Here is a 20,985-nt window from a genome sequence, read left to right as displayed (position 1 = left end):
CCCCCCGCCTCCAACACCTACCCAAACAGCACACACGCACTCGCACTCACTATCCTAGACTTTAAAACTCCCTCAGCTCCTCAGAAAGATATGTGCTTTCCTAGTCTGGAACACACTCTGCATGGGTGCATCTTTCAGGCCTCGGAGGTAATACACATTCTCCCTGGAATCTTCCTTAAATGACCCAGAAGGGTTGGGAGCTTTTCTTTTTTGTTCCCATGGAACATGTTACTTATAATTTATCATCATGCATTGTAAGGGCCAATTTAATTGCCTAGTTTTCCCTTGGACCATGAGTAAGATCAGCAGCTAAAACATAGCCATAACTAAAAACAAACAAACAACAACAAAAAGAAACAAAAAGAAAAGAAAGAAATTTGTTGCGAGAATTACATCTGTCGTTTGGGTGATTACTGAATGAAGATATGCTAAGGCTATCAATATCTGTATCTATGTCTGTATCCATCCAGATATGCTAAAGGTTAAATAATAAATGATACATGATACTCATAAGCCAATGGGGCTATGTGAAACAAACACAGGAGTGAGATGGAAGGGGCACTCAATGGGCAGAGTTGCAACAATGTGAGCATCAAAGTAAATAATGAGAATGATGATAACCAAGTGAATAAAAAAGCCTGCAAACCCTTACTGAAACTTACAAAGATAAATTCATAAATAGATTAAACACACACACACACACACACACACACACACGTATGTACCTAAAAGGGCAGAAGGTAAAACTATTCTTTATAATAGAATTCCAAGTAATAAATGCAAAGGAATAAAACACCATTTTCAACCAAATCAGTAATAACTGATTCTGGCAAGGACCATGAATGGATGCTAAAATGGCTGGATAAATGCACTGAGGAATACAACTGAGAGTCTCAAGATCGCCCCAGAGATCAATTATTAACTACAAAGGGATAGTCTGGCAGATTTTGCCTTAACCAAGGGATCAATGTTGCCAACCCCAACTGTGGAACAGACTGATATTATGTGCCTACCAATGTAATGCTTAATATCTTACATCACATCCTTAGTGTTGTATTTCTACCAAGATATATAGTATTACAAATACAAAATACTTGGTATTTCTACCAAAAATGCATAATCTCAATCTAATTGGGAGCAAGCACTGACTGTATTTTTCAAAACTGTTAGTGTCTTTAAAGATGAGGAAAAACTAAGGAACTAAAGGAAAAACTAAGGAACTATTGCCCTTAAAAAGACATCAAAGTTCAATAGTTAAATGCAATGGGTGAACCTGAGTTAGACCTAGGGTCAAGGTGGAAATACTACCCAAAGGCAGAACTGTGACAACTGACAAAATTGAATTGGGACTTCACTAGTTGAGAGCATGTACCAATGTCAAAGTTTCCTGAATTTGATCATTTTGCTGTCAACTATGTGCAAGTCGTGACTTGGTCATGTGGACTGGCAGAGGTGGGATGGAGAAAGAGAATAAATGTAAACGTATCAGTGAACAGCGATTCTTGATGTGTTGCAGTGTACTTGATTTTTTTATGGCAATTTTTCTCTTGGTTTGAAATTGTTTAAGTTAAAATGTTGGGGAAAACTAAAAAGGTAGTGTTGTAGCTCTTGCCACAACTTTTATTAAACATATTCTTATGAAGCATCGCCAGGTATCATACTGGACCGTAACATATTTAGGGATGAGTGAGTTCCGCATCTTGCATCCCAGGATCAGATTCTGATAGATGTACAGGCATAACTGTTTATGTTCCCTCATATAAAATTTGCCATAGATATTATAATACACTTATATAATTACATTATTATATTGACTTATTACAAGTTATTATAATTACATCTTAATGTGAAGAAAAGTAATTTTGAAACACTGATATTCTGAATTCTTTTAAAAGGTCGGAGAGAACATTGCTAATTGCAATGAATCAGATTTTTAAAAACAGTGTAATTTTACTACATTTTGTAATTAGGGGCAAAATGTCCATAATTTCACAAATTGTAGACAACACAAGAGTCTAACCTAATTTGAATTAAGTATTTTTGCATCTTAGTTTGATGGAAAACTGTATAATGTTATTCTCAATATTTCACTTTCATGCTGGGTGTGGTGGTGCATGCCTACAGTCTCGGAGACTTGGGAGGCTAAGGTAGGAGGATTACAAGTTCAAAGCCACCTCAGCAACTTAGCAAGGCCCTAAACAACTTAGTGAGACCATGTTTCAAAATAAAAAGATAAAAAGGACTGGGTATGTGTCGCTGTGGTTAAGCACTCCTGGGTTCAATTTCTGGTTACCCACCCCCCCCCAAAAAAAAAATTCACTTTCACATTTTGACAATAACATCAGAGAGTAAGAGACACCAGGGCACAAGGGCAACACAAATGTTATTATCTCTTATCAATCTTAGGACTTTAGAAAATATGTTTTCCTAAAATTTCACCTACTTATTGTTCAACAGCTTCTCACTATTAATTTTTCTTTTAAAAGGTATGCAAGGAGAAGAGGGTAGTATTTTGCTTCTGGTCTTTTGTTTGTTCCCCTCTTTCATTTTACAGTAAAGGAAATGGTGTTTGTAAACAGTTAAGGATCTCACCTGCTTCAACCTGTATGTACTACCAAAGGGTTTCTCAGCCATCAGGAGTCTATTTCCTTAATGAATATTTGATATATATTAGTGAGACAACCGAGTCCTCATGTAGCTATGTCGAGTCTCTAATGATGCAAATAATCTGATTATCATAAACGGCACGATTAGTGTGAAGGACATCAGGTTACTGTTCAGGCCTTGCTGAGGGCTAATTAGTGGTTTAATCAACAAGAATCATTGAGCACCTGCTGTGCCCCACACTGGGCTCCACAGGGGGAATGCTTCTAGGGCCCCAGGATGGCAAGTGTGTCAAAGTGTGAAAGGTCTTGTTAAGGAAAGCAGATTGTAATTTTATTATTCTGAGCTCTGGGAAGACTGGCCTGAGAGAGACCTTTGAAAGAGTTAGTGCAATCAACTGAGACACCATTTGAAGCATGATGAACAGATTACAGTTGAATATTTCCTCTGCTGCTGATACAGTTGATTAACACCAATTCTTTGATAGCTGAGAACGAAACATGAGAATTTTCTCTTCTGATGTCCCTTTCATTTTCACAGTTTTTTTTTTTTTTTTGCAATGTACAAAGTAACCTCCCATATACTTTCAGTTCCTCCTCAGCAGAGCCAGTGTCAAACAAGACAGGAGCCATGATCTCACCCTCTCCCATAACAGGATCCATTGCAATTAGCCAAGATGTGACTCAGGAGCTCAGATTAGTTGAGTATAGAGAGATAGCAGAGGTGGGAGTAGAACACAGGTCTTCCATTGACTCCTGTCACCTGGGCTTCCCAAACTGCCGTGTGCAGGCATTGCTGGGGGACCTGGCTAAAATGCAGATTCTGATGCAGCACGTTTGGAGCAAGGACTGAGATTCCCTGTTTCTTAGAAGCTTCCAGGTGGTGTTGATCCTCTGGTCCAGGGACCAATTCTGTGTAGTAAGACTTTATACTGACTTTGTTTATTATGAAAAAAGTCATGTGAAAAAAGAAAAAAAATAGGGGTAAAAAATAGCTGAATCCTCTGATGTACTACACAGAATGTATAATTATTCTTTTTCACACAATACATGGAAAATACAGAATCAGTCATTCAAAAGTCCCTCTTAAAAATATAGTAGCTGCTTCTCAATAAAAAAGAATCTGAATCAGGAAAAAGACGCCTGCCCTATTTAAATTCAGAGATAAATTATTCATAATAAGTCTGGCTGACAGCCATTTCATAATTATCCAGAATGTAATTTTGGCTACGTTTCCTAGAGACTGGTGTCAGGATAGCAGAACGCTTTTTCAGAGGCAGCGTCGATGCCCACAAGGTGGCGCTCGCGGGCCGGCGGTGCTCGCGGGAACCTGGGCACCTCTGGCGCCGCTGGCCAGGTGCGCAGCCAGCAGAGCGCAGCGGGAAGGAGGCCTGCACCAGGGGGCCCCACTAAACTTCATGCACCAAGTGAACGAACCTGAGGCACCCAAGAACCCGGAGGTAGTCGCTGAAGTTATTACAGCAACAATTTAGTTTTGTTTTTATTTCCCAATTCATGAAACAATGGTGAAGAGACAGGATTGGAAAAAAGAAACTGCCCTGTTTTCAAAGGTGGAGAGCCCAGGAAATGTCAGCCGTCTACATTTCCAACTCTTATAAAAAGGATAGATAGCTCTCATCCTTTCAATGACAATTACTAAGTCAATAGACAAGGCTCTGGGGAAGAGGCAGAGACAAGTCCGGGTGGATGGGCAGATGAAGGAACCGTCAATCATGGAAACCTGGGGAACAGTCTTGAGGGGACACTATAACTATAGAGACGCCCTGGGGAACCTCAGGGGAGAGCGGGGCCTGGAAACTTTCTCTGGGAACTACTTGCAAACAGGCCACAGCTCCAGTAGAGAGCAGGACAAAACTGTCAAGGAAGGAAGGTGACACCCAGCAAATACTTAAGGGCAAATTATCAACCGATGACATTAGAATCCTCTAGATTCTAGAGAGAGGCGCTGTTGTGAGCTGTGGCTGTTACCAAATGATTAGGAAAGTTCGGTTTTCCCGTAGGTTGGTGAGTAACTCCTGAGGTAATATCTCACTGACACTAACTGACTCTAAGAAACAATCCTGCAACATAGTAATCATCATTGTTCCCATTTTACATATGAGAAAGTCCAGGTATTGAGACTAAGTGTCTTTTCCAAAGTCACACAAGTGGCAAATGGCATACCCAGAATTTGGACACAGACATTCTTGGCCCAAACCTGAGCTTTTCACTGCTGCACCACGAGACCCTTCCAGAAAAAAAAAAAGTGTCTAACAGTGCACTGCTAGTGTAGCAGGTGTGGGAAATGGTGGGCCAAAATGTCAAACACTGAGTAAGTCGTCAGCTGTTTGAACTGTTTGTCACGGTACCCAGGGATCTTTAGACTTGGTTTCCATTCGGAATAAAGTAGTTTACATTAGTCAGACCTGATCCCACAACGGAAAAGTAATTTGTGATGCAATAACTCAGATTCTCCTGCACTTAAAACTAATCCCTTTTGATAGCTTAGGTATTCTTGAAATTATATTCATATTTTTTCAGGATAGTAGGGTAATGATTTGGAATCTACCACACATGGCCAGGGTAACTCTAGGACATTGGGAAAATCTGATGCAATAAATACAGTTGGAAGATAGAGAATTATGAGTGTAATCTTCTCACTGTAATCAGAACAGTATATTCTTTACAGTAGCAGAGATTTTAAAAGGAAAGTGGAAATAGTAGAGAGTGGAGTAAATCGTCCCAAATAATTTTAAAGCCTGGAACAAAAGATTCATAAAGAAGAGGCTTAGGATGTATAGGCTCAAAAATAAGAAATTGGGTTTAACATGACTTTCAAGATAATGTTTTCTGTCTTCTTTGACTACACAGATGAAGAATTTAAATTGTGATATAGATTTAAGTTAGATTCAGTCCATTTTGCAAATTGGAAGCTGAGGCAAAGATGGTGAATGATTAGCTCAGGATATATGCAAATTAACCTTCAGGGGCCTGGGAGATACACCTCTAGACTCCTCATTTTTTTTAATTAATTTTTTTGTAGTTGTAGATGGACAGTGTGCCTTTATTTTATTTGTTTATTTTTATGCAGTGCTAAGGCTCCAAGCCAGTGCCTCACACATGGTAGGCAAGCACTCCACCACTGAGCTATAGCCCCAGGCTCTAGATTCCTCATTTTAATGAACTAGAGATCACAAGCCTTTAGGCCTGTGTGATTTTTCAACTCTTTCAAGGAAAGGAACCTTTGTCTAGAACTGTAATTTTGAAATTCAATCCCAGGGGAGATTGTGCTGTCTAAAAACTGAGATGAGAGATCCCATGGGGCACTGCTCACCTTGTTCACCCCAATCACCTCTGGCCTGGACTGTCCTCATCACTTAGGGCAACAGTGACTCTGTATCAGGGCTCTACACTGGAAGAGTAGAATGGCAGGTATTCCAGCATCTCCCATTGCCTGACTACAAAAATATCACAAAGGCCTCCTTGCTCACATTACGAAAAAGAACATCCTAAGTGAGAAACATAAGGAAGGGCAGTAAGTTTGGAACTAAGCCCTACAAAGCAATACCAGAGTGATTCTCAGCTTTTCAGTGCATGTTCAACACTTGCTAATCATTAATTACTCATCATGATTTTGAACCTACAATGAGAAATAGAATATGTAGGAAACGTACACTGACAGTCATCTAGAACTTGCACTTCAGGTATTAAACTCCAGAGACTGTTAACCCCCCAATTTGGTAAGGGCAGTACCTTGTTCTTGGTAATACTTGTTGACTGAATGGGCAAAAGTCCATGAGGGGGGTGCTCGAATTTGAGATGAGCTACCTAATTCTTAAGCTGGTAGTTTCAGAAATTAGCAGCTGTGGAGTGGGAGGCTGTAGGAGAAGGAACTGTGCAAAATATGGAAGATATGTTAAAACAAAAATAACTGGGAGGAGGCAAATGACAGAGAACACCACCAGTTCAGCAGGAAGGAAAACACCATCCAGAAAAACATTTATTCAATCATTTTCTGATGAATGACTGCATTTGAATGACTCACTAAAATGCAGCCTCTATTCCTGAACAGCTGTGCTTGTAAGAATTTTGAAATACTGCCCCACATCCCTGAAATCAGAGTGCTCCCAAGCTTACCTCTTCAAACCTCAAAAGGGAATCACCAGGTTAAAAAGCATGGATCAGGGAAAAAATAATTTTTCTAGAGACGGTGTTTTCCATTAGGTTTCTAGATAGGTCGTTAATGTACATGGTTCATAGCTTTCAAGACAATGACAAAGACTCAAGGAAAAAAGAAGAGTCTGGAAGGGCCTTTTTTAATCCTGATATTTAAAATTTCCTTAAATAATGCCACCTGTCAGTAAAATTATCTTTGAGAAAGTGGTCTATCAAGGGGGAAAATATGTAGAAAGCTGGTAAACAAATGTACATCATCCCTTTGTGTGGAGGAGATGCCCTCAGGCATAGGAACGTGGTAGAAATAGCACTTTGACATTAATCCAGAAGAGACTTTATGCAGAGACTGGGAACTACAAGTTGGTGACTTCTGTGGGAAGAGAGAGGAGGAGAGGAGCACAAAGAGAAGGGCGTGGGGGAGGCAGAACTGTGGGCCCTGAGCAAACTAGCACTCTCCAGTGTGAAGCTGGCTCTTGGCATCCTGAGCAGCTTGGTAATGGTGAGAGCACCTGCCCAGGCCACCAAGATGGCAATGGTGATACCACGGTGCAGGGCCTTGCCACTGTCCCGCTGACTAGGACATGGCTGTGTGCCATGGTTATGATGGATGCAAGATGCATCAGAACACTCTCACAGAGGTCAGAACTGGTAGATGCACATCAGTTCCATGTGGAACTTCTCCACCATTTCTCTGTCAACAAAATCCATCCACAAAAGGTTAAAGAATCCCACTAGTTCTACAGGGGAAATGCAGTTTCTTTCTTGGCACCTAACAGAAACTGAAAATAAATTCCATCGAAAACCCTGGCTTCTTAAATGCTTAAATCTAGTTCACTCTGACTTAATAAATCCTGTTGTAAATGTCTCACCAAGTAATAATAAAAGCTTGGAAAGCTTAAGGGGGATTTAATGAGTACAACAAGAGAAATGTATAAAAGATAAGAAAAAAAAAAAAAACTTTGGTAAGTGGTTAAAGGAACTAGGATTTTCTTTCTTGGTTAGTTGGTTGTCTGGACCAGATGAAAAGAGACAATGAAAATAGATCTTCAGGATTACAAAAAGTAAGATTTATACTTATCAGATAACAGTTTATATTCCCCTCTAACAAACAGTTCAGTTGTGCATAAGAACCCCAGTCTTGCCAATTTTTACAAGAGGAATCTAGCAAGCTGACATTGGAATGCAGACTCTTACTCGGGGTTCCAGAGTTCTTTCCCCTAAGAGTCCTTTTTGGATCTGGGAATCTTTGAAGAACTTGAAGGAAATGTGATGCCCAAGGCATCTGCTGGGAGGGAAGCAGAAGAGGGTAGACATCAGGAGAATACCTGGTAGGACCAGGAGCTGGAGTGGTAAAGACAGGTATCAGCCTATGAGGCCAGACGATTGAAAGTTGCTGTCCTACTTAATCCTCTGTCATTTTGGCTGTCACAGTGGCAAACCTAAAGTTTGTAAACAAACTAACTAAAACATCAAACCTGGTAAGTATCTGGGATCTTTTAGCTGAGATACACAAAGCTCCACAGCAAACGGTGAGAACAACCAGAAGTGAATGAGCACTGATTAATAAGGGTGGGATCAACATCAAAAGTGCATGGCCATTGATCATCTTCCAATTCAGAGACTGCAGAAGACCATTTGCAAGATTAAAGTGGTAGGCAACTAATTTTTCACTAAAAATAAATATTTTATAGCTGCCAGAATCTCATGTTCAGACTAAATTTTATCTTGTTCCCACTGGCTGAAGGGAGCCTCATGGTACTTTGGGGTCCCCAAGCAGGGACAGCCTCTAATCCACCTGTTAGAGTGGGGTATCTGGGGTTTTGAGGCCTCAAGAAGAGCAGGGGTGGCCTGACCTTTACCATGGACAGCTCTAGCAGTACCACCTGGCTTGCTCCAGAGTCTGCTAGCAGCATCTGAGTTGAGAGGGGCTACGGCAGTTATCAGAAGGGACACCGTGAGTGCTCTGCCCCATGCCAGTCTTTAGTAGATAAAAATCCTGTGTTGAAGCAACACAAAATAGATTCAGGCATGAAAGTAACATTTTAAGGAAAGATTTAGAAACAGAGTGGGAATACGTTGGCAGTGTTCACATGTGATATTCTCACTATTCTGAATCAGAAATGGATTTTTACACATTACATCTTGAGCTGTCTGTACCCCAAGAGTTGGCTGGCAAAATGGAGAGGCTGTGCAATTGATTAGGAACTGTGAGCACAAATTGTGCAGCCAGGTAGCACTATCCTTGGCTGTCCACATCATCTCAGGGAAACCACTAAGTTTCTCTGAGTCTCAATTTCCCCATCTGCAAAACCAGGATCATGACAATATTTGCCTTCCTCCCTCAGAGACTGCATAAAACCATTTGCAAGATTAAAGTGGTAGGCAACTAATTTTTCATTAAAATAAATACTTCATAGCTGCCAGCATCTCATGTTCAGACCAGATTTTTATCTTCTTGTTCCCATTATGCTCATTAGCTACCACTGGCTGAGAACAGGCCCTGGAGCCTCATGGTATTTTGGGTACCATCTCTGGTCAGGAATAAAGTACATACCATTTGAAAACTGCCTATAATAGTGCATGACACCAAGTAAGTCATACAATATTTATTCAATTTTTAAAAATTAGGAGTCTTTCATTCAGAATGCCTCCTCAGAAAAGAAACCACCTCAGTGAAGAATAGGTTCTCAAGTCATTTATAAAGCCAGGCATGATGGTGTTCAGCCATAATCCCATCTACTCAGGAGGCTGAGAAAAAAACAATGGCAAGTTCAAAGCCAGCCCGGACAACTCAGAGAGATCCTACCTCAAACTAAAATAAAAAGGGCTGGGGATGTAGATCAGAGGTAGAGCACCACTCAATTCACTCCCCAGAACTAAATGAATAAATAAATAATCAAGTCACCTATGAAAGACCACAACACACATATCCTAACTGAAAAACATCAGACCTTGGCTGGCTCATAGATTATTCTATACGATCCAGTGGTTCTTCCTCATATCTCGGGGCACTAGAGACACATCTCCCTGCTTCCAGCAGTGGCGAACACTTGTGGAGAGGGATTGTAAAGTCCTGAATGTCTCAGGAGATGCCCAAACACAGCAGAGTGCTGACACCCAGAGAGGCATTCTTTGTTCTGCAAACAGCTCAAAGTTGGGCACCCATACATTGGGCTTCCTTGCAAGAGAAAGAGAAGACCCACTGCTCAGGATCTGGGACTGGGCAGGGTGTGAGGATGGAAAAGTGCCTATGGCAGGTGGGCAGAAGCAGGGCACAGACAGGAGGGGGCTGAGCCCGAGGACAGGACAGAGCTGGCAGCTGGCCAAGAGCAGTCAGGGGAGGTGACAGGAGCTGCCTTTTCAGGAGTGCCTTGTTTCTTACACATTTCATTCTCCCACCCACACCAAGAACCTTGTGCTGCACTTGTCCTGGTACAACCTCTGTTTCAGATTTGAAACAAAGAAGAAATCTGAACTCTGGGCTCTAATGTGACACTGGATTCTGTGCTTTGCTAAGCAATGCCAAGAAATAAAAAGAAGCTCCTGGCAACTGTCAAAATAAGAAACAAAAGAGAGGAACTGTGTAAACTCACACTTTGGCCCCTCTGAGCCCCAAGATCCTTAAACACACTAAGTACAGGCCATCACACTGGTGCCCACTCTCCCATCCCTCCGTCCACAGGGCGTGTTCCCACCTTACCACTGACCCGGGCTGAAGGCTCCAAGCCCAACCATGGGAATAAGGAGCTCATTAGCTCTTTCTCTTCCTGGGAAAGAGCCATCCTGTCTTTGAGATGTGTAACTCCAACACCAACGTTAAGTGGAGGTGCTTCTCCTTCCACAAAGGTGCCCTCTCCTGGAGCCCACCTCATCTGTCTGCTGCTACAGAGGGACCAGGTATTATAGGAGAATCCAAGGAACTTAATTCTGGGAGCTGGGGCTGATTTCCTATGGAACTCTGAGGGATTTAGAACTGGTATTTAAAACTGTGACCATTAGTCATGTGTAACTTTAAATTAAAATTTCAGTTCTTCAGCTATGATGGCTTTCAAGGAATCATCCAGATGTCCTGGAGGCTACTGTACTGGAGAGGACAGATAAAGACTATCTCCACCATCTCAAAAATTCCAACTGGGCAGTGCCCACTTTCAGAAGCCCTCCAAGACTTAACCAGGTCATACAGCTCCTTGGTAGAGCACCACTCACCTCAATCCCCAGTACAAAATAAATAAATAAATATATGATCAAGTCACCTATGAAAGACCACAAAGTACAATTAAAGCAACATCAAACCTTGGGACAACATTTTGCCTGCCTGAAGGTCTGGATTTGGACTAGAGAGAACTTTCTTTCCACCAAGAGCAGCCATCTGCACCTCCTTTAGCATCCATCTGTAATGGCTACTCCCTACACTTCATCTCATGTAATCCTCCCAGTCACTTGAAAGAATAAGTGGTATCATCCCCATTTTTATAGAAGAAGAAATAGAGGCCTGGAGGAGCTAAGTAGTTTGCTCAGCCACACAAACAATAAATTCCAGAGCAGGGATTCTAGTGCATCCCCTAACTCCACACTCACATTACTTTGACAGCATATTCCCAAGCTCCATCCAGCTCTGAGAGTCTTGCTACATGACAGCAGCAGACTTGAGTTCACCCCCTATCCCATGTGTTTTTTGGAGATATAAGAGCTTTCACCTCAGCCGTAAGTCCACAGATGGAAGTTACAGGAGTTGCTAAATCCTGACTGATCCTCAGACTACGCTTACGTGTTAACTGTGGTCAAGAAGTGATAAAGAATACCTATTTTATCAGAAGGCTGATAGGTACTCTCTCTGTGTGTTTATAGGATAGAAATATATCTAAAACAAAATGGGAAAGGGGTGTACATATGTGAAAAGTATCAGAAGCAATGTTAAAGGTAAAAGAAGAAACTGGTGGAAATGAACATGATCTAGCAGATAGTTCATCCTGAATATATGAAGGGATATATAATGTCAATGACACAAAACTAAAATGATTAGAAAACTGGGCAATGCTCAGGAAGAGAAGCATTTTCTTGGAAGGCCCCTCTGGGGTACTAGAATGGCCCACATCGTGAGCTGGGTGGGAGCCATATGGGTAAGTATTCAGGGCATTGAGCTACATAGTTCAGCTTAGTGCCTTTATGTGAAGTATGTGAATATCTCAATAAAAATGCAAAGAAGCATGTGAACTTTAAAACACATATTCAAGAGCTCTTTATTATCAGCTAAGTACCTATCTCTGTGTTTGCCACAAAGGGAATGCAAGGGAATGAGAGTTAGAAATACAACAGATGAGTTATTTTGATGTAGTTTGTAAAACTGTGCTCCCAAGGGAACCTATACTCACGGTATCAAAAACAATAATGAAATCATCCAACAGCATTACTACTTCTTGCCAATCCCATTAAATTGCTCTATTGGCCATCCTTTCCCATCCTGTTGGTCTGGGCAGGTATGTTAAAGTCTTCCAGGCCCTTTCAGTTATAAGAATGGTCTTATTTCAACAAAACATGTGGTCTGGTACGTTAATCAAAACTTCAATTCATTTCAAACAAGATGAGTGCTTCTGCCCTCGCCTGGCCTATTTCAAGCACAGAAGCTGCATGGGAAGCCCTTTCTGCTCTCTCCACCACCTTTTCCACTTGCTGGCCATGGCTTTGGACCCTTCGGTTGAGACCCAGAGGAAAGAGCCAAGTCTTCCAAAATGATGCAGGTGGAACCTGACCTGAGCTCCTTCTGGATGTGACAGCAGGACAGTGGCTGGCCTGCCTCTTGTGGGGCACTTGGGTGGGATTTCTGAAGACCTCTCTGCAGGGCACTTAGGCCACCTCCCCTGACCCAGGCAATGTCTATCCTCCTATGAGTCACTGTAACTCCACCAAGCCCCACACTGTCAGGGGCCCATTTCACCCAGACCTTCTTGATGAGGTTGTCCTCTTGGCAAGAAACAGGACCCCTCACTCCCAATTCCCACAGGTCCACCTGGATCACAGTGTTCCACAGTGGTCCCTGGGCATCCACCTCTCTTCCCTTTGCCTCCAAACCCTTTTCACATTTACGCAGGTCAGGCTGGCTGGGTGGTTTCCTTGAAACATCTCTCCTGTAGCTTGATGTAAGAGGGAATTATCTCTTTCCCCTCCCCATAGTGGGAGGGAAATGACACAGACAACTCTTTCTGACCACTCCTGCTTCAGTGTCCTACAGGTGGGTGATCACAGCTGCTGGCAGAATTCAAGAGTTCGTCACTAGTTCTGCTAAGGTGGCTCAGACACCCTTAAGAACCATACAGGTTTTTGCCACTTATTGCACCTCCTACTGAACCTCTGGCTCCTGCCTACAAGTCTGAGGCAATAAGAAGAATTAGATTGAACAACCTGTCACACAAGTAATGACAGTAAGTGTAATGGCGAAAGCAGCCATCTGAGTTCAGACTCCACATGGACCTTGCTCACTCACACCCTTCCCAGCGCTCAGTGCTTATTAGAGGTGCTTAGTTCTTATTAGTGGATGAGGGAAGTGAGAATACAGAAAAGGGAATAGCAAGTTTCTCCTCCATAAATTCCTTTGGAAAAGAGATTTTTATGTAAGTGGGTCATTCTTGTCTGATGTCATGCTTTACAAGCATTCTCCCAAGCCCATGATGAACAAAATGTATGACTGCTTTCTTCTTGGCCACTTGTCATTCAGACAGTGCCCAGAGCCAGAGGAAGCCAATTGCAACCTGCAGAAAAAGCCACAAGCTCCTTCAGAGTCACTCCCTGGCCTACAAAACCCCTCAAGTAGGTGGTCAGAGCATCTCTTCAGAATGGGAGACCAAAGAGGCAACTCAAGAATGTAAAAATTGCTACAGACTGTACATACAAGACCTGTGCCAAACAACCATGGGTCTGAGCAACTGTAGCCTGCCTGGAGGCCCCTCACCCATCTGTCCAGAAAAGACAAAAGCAACCACAGGAACATCTGATTAAAAGCTCTGTGGGCTCTAACACCTGCAGAGAGCTGGAAATTGTGCAATTGCCACACGAGGCATCCCAGCAGAAAGAGCTGGAGAAGTGTGTGTGAGCCTCATGAAAACATTTATTCTATTATGGATGTCTCTGCTTGGCCTGGCTTCCAGGTCCATTTGTGGTTACAGTCTGTTGTGGCTGACTTTGGAAACTCTATAAAGGCCAAAGAATGATCTCCTGGAGAGAATGAACAAGAGCAGTGTTGAAATGTAAACTCCATTTGACAACTATTTACCAGGCATCTGCCACATGCCCAGCATGCAGAACTAGGAGGAAGGATATATGATGATGAATGAGTGAGAGAAGAATGTCTGCGAGGCATGCTCATGGGCTAGTAGCAGGGAGATGAAAAGTGCTTCTCTCCTGTCCTTAAATGGAAGACATATCTACACTGCACTTTATGCTTAATTCAACACTGTCTTTAATTTTCATCACATCCCTGGGGGAGGTGAAGCAGGGATGGATGTTCTCATTTTCAAAAGAGAAAACTCACATCCAGAGAGGCCAGGAGACCAGCTCAGGGTCCGTAATGGAGAGGGAGGCAGAGCTGCAGTAAGAACATGGGGACCCCTGACTCTGGGATGCTCTTCTGTGGATCCAGACAAGGCATGTGGGACCATAATGGTGAGCTTGCTTGAGGTCTGCGAGGTCAGAACCCACACTTATATCTCCCCCTGAACAGAAATGGCTCGCGTGTTGTCCGCAGTCAGTCAGAGGAGGAGGTAGGCACACCATGGAGCCTCCAGAAGCAGGAGCCAAGACATTCACCAAGCTAGTACCAACAGCCTGCCTTGGTTTGCTCAAACTGCCCACTTTGGAGGCCCAGAAACTACCAGGCAGACAGAAGTGACCCCATAAAGGGAAGAAAGGAAACCTGGACTCTCAAGTCAGTGGAAAATGGAGTTGTCAATAAGCTGAATCGCAACAGAAATCTCCTGCATGTTGTCATGTACTTGGACAGGAAGGTTGACTGAGAATTCATGGGAAAGGAAGGTGACAGGATATGTATGTGCTGAGTTCAGACTAGGACATGGGAACCAACCACAGATAAAGTCCCTCATCTGCAAGAGGGAAGGTGCCAAGACAAATGAGCTCATGGTGAGGATGCTCCCAGGCACCTCAGTCAACTGGAGAGCCAGGGTCTGTGTTTTATTCAGTGGTCATGTCAGAAGAAAAGACTGAAAACGATTGAGCTATCTCTACCTCTGACATGATACCATTCACATATGCCCATGACGTGAGAGTTGGAGGAGCTGGCATCCCAGTGTGGCCCCTGGAATCCGAGGCAGAAGAGCTTGTCCATGCACTAGCACAGCTGATGTCATTTTGGCCACAAACATTCCAGAACTTCTCTCCCCATCTGTGAACTCTCTGTACCAGAAGTAAAATAACCCCAGCATAGTGTCATTTGCTCCGTGGTTCTTTTGTAGCCAGTATAAAAGTTACATGTGAAATGTGAGGGATTCCTGCTTGAAGTAATTAGATAAAGAGGACACTGGGGACTGAGAAAAGGACAGCAAGTCTAGAGAGTTCTTAAGGAAAGATCTGAAGAGAGGAGGGCAACTAAGACTAGGTACATCCAGACTCTGACCTCTACTGGTGACCAGGTGAGTCTTGGCATGAATTTGCCATGGGCCAAACTAAGGCCCAGGAAGAGAACCTGTTCAGCCTTGTATATTGAAGTCACTTGGCATCCCAGAAGTCACCATGGGTCCCAGCGATTAGATGCCAAGACCCTGAGTTAAAAAGCCACCAAGGAATGGATGACAATCAGACAGGGCAGGACCCTCAGTATCATGATTTACCTGCAACAAGGCAACACAGATTTACAATGGCTCCCTGAAATTACGGAGAAGAGAAGTTACGTATTTTTAATGAGCCTAAGGATGAGAGTTGAACCCAGGGACAATTAACCACTGAACCACATTCCCAGCTCTTTTTAGTATTTTATTTAGAGACAGGGTCTCACTGAGTTGCTTAGTGCCTTGCTTTTGCTGCGGCTGGCTTTGAACTCTCAATCCTCCTGCCTCAGCCTCCCAAGCTGCAGGGATTATAGGCATATGCCATGGGCCTGGCTCTATTTTAAAGATTTTTAATCAACTTATTGTTGCTGAGGCCCAAATTCCACTTTTCTCAGTAAATTCTGTTACCACAGGCATTTCAGGAGCTTGTGTCCCAGAGTGAGCTTCCTGAGTGGACTGTCATTACCCACTGGGGCCTCTGAGAGTACAGACCCAGGTACTGCTTCCCTCTTTCCCTCTTGGGTGTGATTCTCATTAGCTGACTCAGCTCATACATTCCACGGGTCCTGGTCTGAGTCATGCGGGGCCCCATCCTCTCTTTCCCACTATGTCGTTGCAGATTGTCAGCCAGCCCCATGTCCAGGAGGACCTGCCCAGTATTGGCAGTGAGTAAGAAAAGCACTACGTGTGCCTCAAGCCAATGAGGGAGGGTGGGGCCTGGCTTTATTTTACCAAAGGGGTATAAATTCTACAAACCTGCATTGAAAACATAGACAAGTAAGTGGGTGTCCTATCAGTGTGGCAATTTAAAAAGAGAGTACTAAGAACCAAAAGATCAAAGGACATGAGGCAAAAATCTCTTGAATCAGGCTGATAAAAACTCCCTGACCCGATGCCAGAGCCTCTCAGGCACCTAAGTGTCATCTACCTTAAGGGGTACCTGCAGTTTACCTCCAGGTACCAGATGTTCCCCTCTGGGAGTGAGGGGCAGCGCTGTGGCTTGACTCCACTTATAGAGGAGACTCTGGGAAGGGTGTTTCCAGGTGGCCCAATGCAGTGGCCCTTCCATAGATGGGGCACGGTACGTGCTGTTGCCTGGGAGATGAGGGAAGAGGGGAGCCCTGTTTCACCCTGATTTGTAGAGATGGAACAGTAGATGTTGGCAAAAGATATGTCTGCTCCCTTCCACACGTCTACCTATTTCTTCCTTTCCTAGTTTCCAATTTCGAGGTTTCAAACTCTAACTGCAAAGAATCAAGAGATGCTTTACATGTGAAAGGACTTAAAAAATTTAAGCATAAAGTTCTTGAGTGTCATCACCCATACTCCCGAATTACCTGTGCATGCTTTGAGACCCAGTGACGGAGGACATTCAGGACTCTGTTGGTGGCTGTTCTCCGTATGATAAACTCTTTGTCACATGTTCTCTCGGTGTTGTTAAACCCTGAGGAGGAAAAGAAGCACATGCTGTCGTTAGGGCCAAGCCCCAGGGACTTGGAAAAGGTCACTTATTTTAGGACATTGGTTAATAAAACTACAAAGTGGTTCATCTTGGCAGAGAGGTGCAAGAGGCTCCAGACTCGTGAATTCTGCTCACCTATTATACTCTGAGTAGCACGTCCACCGCTGCGGAGTCACAGGCGCAATTATGTGAATAATGTGCACCTATTTACTAAAGGCCACTGATGAAAACTAATGCTGCTCTAATGACATTTCCATTTATGCCTGTCTTGTTCTATACTACAAAGCCAAGAAGGAATATTAACAAAAGACTTTGAGCCAGCATTAATTTGTACTTTTGCCCTAAAGCAATTACATAACCAATAACATTTTGCATATTTGTAGATGAAGAAATCCATATCTTGGCTTGTAGATGATGCAAATACTTTGTTGTGCAACCATATATTGATGGACAAGCAGTAGGGGAGAGGGTTTAAGAACATGTATTTCCAAATGACTAAACATGTAGATTTCAAAAATCTGTGAGAGGTGATGAATCTATTACTTTTCATTTAATCATTCCACAATATAAACATATTCCAAAGCATCACATCATACCCCATAGATGTATAATATATACAACTATTATTTGTCAATTAATAATAATGTAATTTCTTTTAAAAAACCCAGACTGTCTGGGTTCAAATCACTGTTCTCCTACCCTAGCAAATTACATCATTTCTCTAGAGACCAGTTTTTCAAGACTCTCATGAGATTATAAGTACCCATTTCATTAATTGTTGTAGGATTATGTTTGGTAACACCTATTAAACATTTAGAATGGCAGTGGCAAGACTTAAATAAATGCTAACTATTATTACAATTCGATATTTGGTCCAGTGTCTTTTATTATTATTTTTTGGTGTCACTGTGGATTAAACCCAGTGCCTCACATATGTGAGGCAAGTGCTCTACTACTCAGCTACCTCCCCAGACCTGGTCCAGGGTCTGAGTCTTCTCTGTGCCAGCTTATGTCTCTATCTTGGCCACCTTTTCATTATCAGGAAACCATTTTAATACTTACCCACTGACTCCAATTTTAAAAGATTCTGACATCCAGACATAATTATGTCATACATTTCCTTTAAAAATTAATATTTCTGCTGGGCACCATGGTGCAGAGCTGTAACCTAGCAGCTCAGAAGGCTGAGACTGGAGGATCGTGAATTTCAGGTCAGTCTCTGCAACTTAGTGAGACCCTGTCTCAAAGTAAAAAATTTTTAAAAAGGCTGGGGATGTGGCTCAGTGATGAAATACCCCTAGGGTCAATCCCCAACACTGCAAATAATAATAATAAAGAGTTGTCTATACTCAGTGATAGTCATCGGGACTCTCCCTCTACAACTTACTCCAAGCATCTAACCCCATCTCACACCAAGACAGCTCCCATTAAAGACATCAATAGACCTCCATGTCCCCATATCTAAGGGGTCATCTTTAATTTCTCCCTAGTCTCATCCAGCTCCACTACTTATACAGTCACCTTTAAGCAAGCTGCTCACATATTTGTATCCCCAGGTCTCTTCTCTGAGTTCCAGACCCTATATCCAATTCCTCTTAATACTTTCCCTCTTGGATGTTTCAAACACACCTCAAACTCCATGTGTTCAAAAGGCAAATCCATGGCCTTTCGACCAACTTTAAGCTCTTTATCTGGGTAAGGAAGCATCACCATTCATCCAGTTAGGTGAGCCTGAATTTTGGAATTTTTCTCCTCTCATCTCTCCATTGCTTCCTAATAATTTTACCTGTTCAGTACATCTCAGATCTGCCCATTTTTTCCTATTTACACAGTCAAAATCGGGGTTGTGCTACCAGCAGCTCTCATTTGTTCCACTGTAATAGCACCCCAGCTGGTCTCCAATCTCACTCTTGCCTCCTCAAATCTGTTTTCCTCACTGGAGTCAGAAAGACCTTTTCAAAGGGCAAAGGCAATTATATAACCAATGGCATTTTGAATATTTGTAGATGGATGAGCCCATATCTTGGCTTGTAGAGGATACAAATACTTGATTATGCATCCATATATCGACTAGCTGTATACGATAGTATTTAAGAATGTGTACTTCAAAATTACTAGAAGTATATATTTCAAAGGATTCCAATCTTTAAGGCCTTTGGGTGTTTCTTATGACAAATACAAAACTCCTTAACACAGAAGGTTTTTCATGATCTGGTCCTCTCTCTTCTCAGCTTTTCTGGAACAATATTCTTCTATTTCCACATCCATCTCCCCACCCATATTTTAATTCAACATGACGAGAGGGCCTTTGTACATATTGTCCTGTACCTGGAACAATTATTGAGTCCATTTTTACTCAGTGAAAGCCACTCAGTCTTGCTCCTTTTTACTTCCCCAGATAAGCCCTCCTGGGCCATTACATATCTCATAATGTGATATACATTTGATTTTGGGCATGTATTACATTAGTAGTTTTATACTTAGATATGTGATTATCTGATCACTATTTGTGTCCTCCATGAAGAAAGAGATCTGGTTTGATTTTGCTGAGCCTCTGAGCACCTGCCTGGCACGTAGCAAATGCTGCACACAATATATATTTGCTAAAGGAACGAATAAAAGCCTGGATGGTAAGAACTTAATTTTATTCAATGAGACATGAATGTGAGGATGATTGAGTGAATGACTGAAAGAACAGTCCTCAGAGCTTATGAGTGAGACAGAAAAAAAAAGTCTATAAGCTACTAAAGGGCAGAGGGCCCTTCTCACCAGTGTTCTTTGAATGTAGATAGGCATCTTCTGCCCGCCCACCAGCAAACTTTTAAATTCTAGCAGAGAATGGTGATGATGTGCTCTTGGCAGGATAGATAGCTCTAAATAAAAAAATCTTTCTTTATTGAAAACTTAGAAATTCTAATAAAATATAAGAAATATTCTAAATGGAAAGCTGAGTTCTCAAGAAAGTAAGGGATTCTTCAGGGTCAAACACACAGTGTGATCTGGAAACCACGATGGCTGTTTGTCAGTTATGGTGACTTGGGATGGGAATTAAAACATCCATGTGGTCAGGGGAAGAAACCCCAGGATCTGCATGAGGAATAAGTAGCAGGATAAGAACTAAGACAGCCACATAAAGACAGACTCTCGAAGAACTACCCTTGTGTGAAAGAGTGAACCAGGAAAAATTATTTTATTTACAAATGGGACAATTAAGAAACTTGTCTAGGGCTGGGGACGTAGCTCAGTGTGGGTCCCCACACTGTCACTCCCCAAAAAGAAAGCAACATGTGAGCCTTGCCTGGATTTCATCAGGGGTGGGGAAATGCCTCCCTGAGAACTCATAACGGTAGGCACGCCACAGACAGGAGTGATGCTCATACTGAGCCACCACTGTGCAACCTGCCCTCCTGGATGAGAAGTTAACATGAAGGACCCTGGTGACTCCTACAATAGTCCTCACAACACCTCTCTGGAAAAACACATGCTCCATCTCAGCCTGTACTGAATGGCCACCAGCCAAGAAGAAAAACTCGCAATCCAAAATTCCAAAACACAAAAACTATCTATCATGAGCAAAGATCAGTAGACACAGGGATCAGGAGCCCATCATTCCCCACCTGACTACCACCAAGAATTTCAAATATTGGAACTATTAGATCTCTCTAGTTTAAACATCCCAAAGTTGGGATGTTTTTTTTTTTTTTTTTTTTTTTTAAATTTTTTATTGTGGGTTGTTCAAAACGTTACAAATTTCTTGACATATCATATTTGACACTTTGATTCAAGTGGGTTATGAACTCCCACCTTCACCCCATACACAGATTGCAGAATCACATCAGTTACACATCCATTGATTTACAAATTGCCATCTTAGTGTCTGTTGTGCTCCGCTGCCTTTCCCATCCTCCACCCTCCCCCCTCCCCACCTCTCCCCTCCCCTCCCCTCCTCTCTCTCTACCTCCTCCACTGT

The 20,985-nt window shown here is 42.5% G+C and overlaps 1 protein-coding gene across 2 annotated transcripts in view; it reads right to left on the bottom strand.

Moving 5' to 3' along the window:
* Window positions 1-20,985, bottom strand: part of Rasgrf2 (Ras protein specific guanine nucleotide releasing factor 2) — a 238,540-nt gene that overhangs the window by 29,049 nt on the left and 188,506 nt on the right. For both annotated transcript variants that reach the window (XM_048800210.1, XM_048800208.1), the window contains exon 18: window positions 16,891-16,997. In XM_048800210.1, the coding sequence (XP_048656167.1) occupies window positions 16,891-16,997 (107 nt within the window). The remainder of the gene's footprint in view (window positions 1-16,890; window positions 16,998-20,985) is intronic.

Source organism: Marmota marmota, unplaced genomic scaffold (genome assembly GCF_001458135.2).
Source record: "Marmota marmota marmota unplaced genomic scaffold, marMar, whole genome shotgun sequence".
NCBI classification, from domain to species: Eukaryota; Metazoa; Chordata; class Mammalia; order Rodentia; family Sciuridae; genus Marmota; species Marmota marmota.
This window is presented reverse-complemented; position numbering and strand designations above follow the sequence as displayed.